Below are 6,305 nucleotides of genomic sequence, written 5' to 3'. Positions count from 1 at the left end.
GACCTCATCTCCTTCGCCCCGGGTGCCATGAGCAGGGACGCCCTTCACGGAGCCGAGCCGGGTCGGGTCCAGTCCAGTCCAGTCCAGTCCAGTCCAGTCCAGTCCAGACCAGTCCCGTCGGTCACGGAGTTCTGCGCGCTTGTGCCCGCTGTCTAAAGGCCCCGGGCACTCACGGACCGGACAGACAGCAACAGCCCTGGGCGGGACCCAGCGCCCCATCCGTCTGCACCAGGCCTCGGTCAGTGAGGGAAATTTCTAAGGGCGTGACGTGACTTGGTCTGTTCAGCTTGAAGAAGAGGAGACTGAGGGGGGAACTCATCGCAGTGTACAGCTTTCTCGTGAGGGGAAGTGGAGGGGCAGACAGTGACTTCTGACGACCAGTGACAGGATCCCAGGGAATGGCATGAAGCTGTGTCAGGGGAGGTTTAGGCTGGGTACCAGGAAAAGGTTCTTCATCCAAAGGGGGGCTTGGGCACTGGAACAGGATCTCTAGAGCAGTGGTCACAGCACCAAGCCTGACAGAGTTCAAGAAGTGTTTGGACAACACTTTCGGGCACCTGGTGGAATTACTGAGGTGTCCTGCGCAGGGCTGGGAGTTGGACTCAATGATCCTTGTGGATCCTTTCCAACTTAGGATATTCAGTGTCTATGTAAGTTATTGCACGTATTTTAACTTGCCGCTGTCTAAATCTGTGGTAGTGCTGCACTTAGGACTGACATCAATGTCAGCCAGTTGTGCCGAGGTGCAGCTCTGTACATCTTTGAAGGGAGCAAGTCCCCTGAGCTTGCCTGCAGCTTGGTCTTATCTTCTCTAACCTTTCAGCTTTCCAGGTGGTTCCATCATGGATGAAACTGTGGCTGAGTACATCCGAAGAACTGTGCTAAAAATCCCAAGGGATGAAATCAAGACGGTGCTAGAGAAATGGGGCTTTCTCTCTGAGGCACAACTGCAGACTCTAAATTTCCATCAGATAAAGGACAGCATTTCTCATGACGTTGTTCAACTCTGTGAGGTAAATCCTCTCCTTCAGAAACTGTTGGTGATGTATAGGATGCATGTAGAAGCATCACCAAAAAAAAAAAAAACCCAAACATTAATCTTTGGCCACAACCCAGCCTCAAATGGCACTTAGTGGTCTGGAAAATGTAAAGCTGTAAATGTAACACCACTGATTTTGTTTGATCTATAGACATGTAGAACAGACCCATACTAAATATGGAAATACATGGAAAACATGGAAATACATGTTTTGAGCTCTAAGTTACATATGGTAGATTAAAAGCTCAATGCGTTAAACCTTTAAAAATGGGTGTGTTTCTAAATTGTAAAATAAAGGCATTGATTGAGTTGTCTACTCATTACATAGTCCTGATTTAAATCTATTTAGTGTGGGTAATAACAGTAGTTTGTATCTGTTAGACTTTAAATATTTTTTTTTTAAGTTTCCTTGGCCAGAATTACTTCCATTCAGCATGCTGTCAGCAAAAAAATTATCTGATCTGATTTTGGTGTACTAGGAGTCTTTATATATAATATCATAACCTTGATAGATACAGTTATTACTGATATATCTTGAATTCTACAGCTTTTTGTATCATTCCCTTTAAATTTCTTACTCAAAGATTAATTACCTGTAGTGTAGATAAAACTTCAGGAGATAAACTATTAAGTTATTCTCATAAGATAGCAAATGTCGTATTTTAAAATAACATTTTTTTCTGAAATACTTGTATCTGTAACAAATTGTCATTCAGTTTCTTAAAAATCTTTTCATGCTGTAAAGCATAAAAAAAACAATAGCCAATTATGATAAAACTCTTGACAGTGAGATACTAGTCAGTGTTGTATTATGTCACAAATACCCATTAACTTTCTTTCTAATTGGTTGTACATCATAAGAACATATAAGGATTATGTTCCTCTTGCTGCCTCTGCAGAGGAACACTTAAACCTTGCTGAAATAGTTTTCATTATTGATTTCTCAAAACCTGGGATAAGGTGTGGTGCCTTTAAAGAGAGTGTACATGCTATGGGCTTCAATGCAATATCCTTTAAACTACCAATACTGAGATTTTTCACTTGCTAAACAGTGTGATTGAGCATTCTGGACCTGTAGTTCACAATGCGTTCTTGTTCTTTCCAGGAAAATTCTGCAGACATAAAACAAGCAGCTGTTCTAGACATAATTTGTAAGTAAAAAGTGAATTTAAATGACATTTATTTTTTCTGAGTAGGTTGATAATGCCTGTAATTACACAGCAATTACCCTAGTGTGGTGCAGATGCATGTGGGGTAAGCACATCACGTTTTAGATTCATCTTTTTGGATGTGACCTCTTTTACAAAAAGCTCGAGATCAACAGAAGTATATAACTCTTAACTCCAATATTAATTCACAACTTGATTAGACAACAGTGAAATCTCAAGGTTTCTTCTAACAGTCTACATGTCTTACATTTGAGTTTTGGGCAGTTTAGGTAAAACAATTCCTTAAACATTGAACCCCAGGGATGCCCTTTATTAGCTGCTCACTAAATTACTAAATAACTTTACATCTCTTTTAATAAAAAAACTATTTTGCTGTTATGATTGCTATGAGTGGTAGTTTAAGAATGTCAATACATTATATTGCATTATCAAAAATAATATTTTTTAAGGTAACCTGTAAGTAAAAGTGTTGTAAAATTCTTTGTTCCTTTAATTACTGTTTGATAATACACTGTGTTATTGAGCAATTCATATTTTTCTTAGACAACCACATCTACCAAAACAAAAGAATGTGGAGTGTTTACCAGATGAAAAAATCAGGTAAAATGTCTTCCCTTGCTCTAATCCCATAATTCTCAGCAACTTAGTGTTGTGCTGCCTCATATCCTACATTTTAAACTCAAATGTAGTCTCATCTAGATTTTTTCTATACAGACATTAACATTTTACTGCAGCCTAGTATGAATTTTTCACTTGAGATGATCTCTAATGTTTTTAGAATACTTTCTATTAACTTCTCAAGCAAATACTAGATATTAGTAACTACTAATTAAATATTAACCTCTTCCCTGTATAGCAATAACAAGGGTCAGAATTAAAGTGCAGCTCTTTGTATAAGGTTATGCAGCTTCAACTTTTTCTGCTTAATTTTGTTTCAGCAAAACTAAAAACATCTCTAAACCTGCTTCTTGTAGACACAAATTTTATTTCTGCCTCGTTTTTTTGTCTCATGTAACAGGAGAAGAATTGGAATATTTTGACATAACAGATTTCAAAAAAAAGTTTAAAGGAAGACTTCGGTCAGCCTTGAAAAATGTAAGAATAAATCCATTCCAAATTTGCTTCACAGCTCTGGTGTCAATATGTTGTTTTCATAACTGTCCCTTACAGTTTGAGTCTAAACTTAAATGGAATTTTTCATTCGGGAATGATAGGAACTGCACGTGACATAGGAAAAATGTATTGCATGTCTGTTTTAGCAACTTCACAATTATGCTGGAAGGAAATAAAATGTAAGTTTGTCTTAAAATGTGACTGGCTTCATGGCAGCATGTTCATGGTTTTTTATCAAATCTTAGCCCAATCTGCAGGAGCCTTTAGTTGCTTTAGCTCACCAGCTTCATTTGGGCAAGGTAATAGAAAATGCCTCTGGCTGATTACTTGTGTCACTCCTTGACACCCAGTGGGTTCCCACTGACAACAGGAGAGGGCAACAAATACAAATCACACTCAGCCAATCAGCTGCAGTTCACATCACTCTTATAATGAAAAGTTTTGCAATATTTTTGGGGTTTCTGTTTGGTTTTTTTTCAAAGTCAGCCTTCTTAAATCAAGGCAAAAGGTAAACAAGGAGCAAATCAACAAGAATAGGAAAGGGAATGTTCAGACTTTTGGTTGTGTATTCTTGAGCACTGATAAATATTATATTCAGGTCTAAAATCACAAGTTGATAAAAAGTTTAGTTTCTCAAAAAATGGACATATTGGAATTATTGCTACTAGCCCTCCTTCTAAACAGACATCTTTGTGTTGTTTTCCCAAAAGAGAAATCAGTGCTTTTGTAATAAGCTGTTTTCTACCTTCAGAAGAAAATGTATACTGACAGGAAGAAAAGCAATATTAGAGTTTGAAAGGTGATTCTTCTTTTTATCCCAGTTTGTGAGGTTATTGTTTTTCTGTGGAAATTTTATTTAAATACAATTCTTACGACGCTAGTGGGTTTTTTTCTTATTCAAGTAGTGGTACTATAAATTATGTTTGGGTCTTGTGAACACGGATGTTAAGAGATGAGAAAATCTTTATGGATACCTAAATGGGTTGGTAAAACAAAGCTTTTCTTTTTCTATCAGGTCACCATCACCTTTAAGGAATACGAGGATAATGCAATCTGGATTAGAGTTGCCTGGGGAACACCATATAAAAAACCAAACCAGTACAAACCCAGTTATGTTGTGTACCATTCACAGACTCCTTTTGTCTTCATTTCTGCCTCAGTGCTGAAGAGCAACTTGCCTCTGCTGTGTCAGGTACAGAATAAAACTTAGACCCTGACTTCACCACAGTCATGTAGAGCTATAATTGGGTTAGCTTTTAAGAGGATGGGTAAAGACTCCTCACTTAACATAATTTGCTAAACTGCATCCTTTTTTTTTTTTTCTCCTTAGCTCATGATAAAAATGGGGCAAAACCCATACCTTTGGATTGGTGCACTGTGAATAAATTCAGTTTATTGGAATTTTTACTGCTCCTGAATTTAATTTCTTAACCAAGTCTTGGGCAGTATTCCATTAAATTGTCTCACAGAAGTTGAAGAATATTATATCAACACTGTTAACTTCAAGAACTAAGCATATGAGCTTGTCAGGGAATGCCATTCATTTCTGTTAACTTGTGATCAGCTCTGGTAGTCTTTTTTCCTCTATTTAGAAATTTCCTCAAATTTCTGTAGTAGTAATTCAAATATTTTATGATTCTGTTTGTTTATTTTTCAGCTGATAAGACAATGGGATTTAGCTTGTTAATACTGGGAAGGCTTTTAAATATTAACCTGAGCTTAATAACAATCTCTGCAACATTTTTTCAGATATTTAAATTTTGCTAGTTAAAGGGCAGTTGCTTACCTTGAAACAAAGACATCACAATGTCTAGAGATGCTATGTTTTTTACATACTACAAACACAGTGATGATTAAGACTGATGTTAAAACAATTTCAATTTTTATTTAAAGGCCCTGATTGTTGCTTCCAATTACCATGACATCCGTGAAATGGAGCTTCGAAGTCATTCTTTAAACTCCCTTAAAGATATTGTGTTTAAGAGATATAGCCAGGTGAGCCACTTCACAAGTAAAGCCTAAGATAAGTCTTGCTTTTTGTTTCAGGCCTAGTTCTCACCCCCTAGCAAGGGGGAAAAATCACCTTTTCCAAGAGAGCATCAAGTTAAAATAATATTGAACTACTGAGGTCGACAGCCTTTCATGAAGGTAACATTGCAATGGGGATGTAATTATTTGGTGTCCCACATACTCTTTATTATTGTTATTCCTGATGGCTAAACTCAGACTAAAAATTATATGAACAATTCAGTCCTAAGTATTTTTAGCATCCTTTCATTAGGCTTCCTAGAGCCATGAGTTGAAGGCTGTTGGAATGGGTACTTAGCTTGCTCATCCACGTAAAACTGGTAAATAGGGAAATGTTCACAAATATCCTAAGACAGGCTTTTTTTTTCAAAAGTAGGTTGGCTTTCAGCCTTCTAGTAATGGTCAAAATTTGGAAGATCATTCTTGCAGAATTAGAAATAAAAGGAAGTATATTAAAGTTCTTTTCAGCTAGAGGTTCTAAAAGTAGAACTGAACTAAAATCTTTTTTCTCTCTCTCTCTCTCTATTTAGAACTTCCAAACTTACTATGCAAAACCTCTCCAAGGAGGGAATGTAGAATCAGAAAGTGGTACGTATATTTGGAATGGAAAGGCTGTTTATATGTCATTCCTGCTTTTTAGACTGATAAAAGGAAATGTATATATGCTCCATTCCCATTATGTTATCCATCCCTGGTGCCTTAATACTGGCTGGCCCTGAGAGAGGTCAGTATTTCCCATGACTGGCATGGGACATGGAAAACAAAACCACTCAATGCCCAGTATCTCATATTAGCTTGTGTTTTTCTCTTGGTAAGAACTGAAGATATAAATAATAGACACAACTGCCTTATCAAAAAAAAAAGAGTGCACTGAATTCATTAAAACTATTACTTTCAAATTTTCATTGGAATAATCTGATCAGAAGAACAGTATTGCAGCAGCTGACAACACTGTC

At 37.0% G+C, this 6,305-nt stretch overlaps 1 protein-coding gene across 2 annotated transcripts in view; it reads left to right on the top strand.

Annotated features, from left to right (window-relative positions):
- The first annotated feature begins 53 nt into the window (after nucleotides 1–53).
- Nucleotides 54–6,305, top strand: part of CENPN (centromere protein N) — a 9,351-nt gene continuing 3,099 nt past the window's right edge. The window contains exons 1-8 of one of the 2 annotated variants that reach the window (XM_008638703.2): nucleotides 54–238; nucleotides 824–1,013; nucleotides 2,145–2,190; nucleotides 2,752–2,808; nucleotides 3,227–3,303; nucleotides 4,337–4,513; nucleotides 5,215–5,316; nucleotides 5,880–5,937. In XM_008638703.2, coding sequence (XP_008636925.1) covers nucleotides 843–1,013; nucleotides 2,145–2,190; nucleotides 2,752–2,808; nucleotides 3,227–3,303; nucleotides 4,337–4,513; nucleotides 5,215–5,316; nucleotides 5,880–5,937 — 688 coding nt within the window. In that variant the 5' untranslated portion in view covers nucleotides 54–238; nucleotides 824–842. The remainder of the gene's footprint in view (nucleotides 239–823; nucleotides 1,014–2,144; nucleotides 2,191–2,751; nucleotides 2,809–3,226; nucleotides 3,304–4,336; nucleotides 4,514–5,214; nucleotides 5,317–5,879; nucleotides 5,938–6,305) is intronic. The other variant, XM_017741091.1, reaches the window with a different exon arrangement.

This window comes from Corvus brachyrhynchos, unplaced genomic scaffold (assembly GCF_000691975.1).
Source record: "Corvus brachyrhynchos isolate BGI_N302 unplaced genomic scaffold, ASM69197v1 scaffold26, whole genome shotgun sequence".
Classification (NCBI taxonomy): domain Eukaryota; kingdom Metazoa; phylum Chordata; class Aves; order Passeriformes; family Corvidae; genus Corvus; species Corvus brachyrhynchos.
The sequence above is the reverse complement of the archived record's forward strand: the minus strand, read 5'-3'. Positions and strand labels throughout refer to the sequence as shown.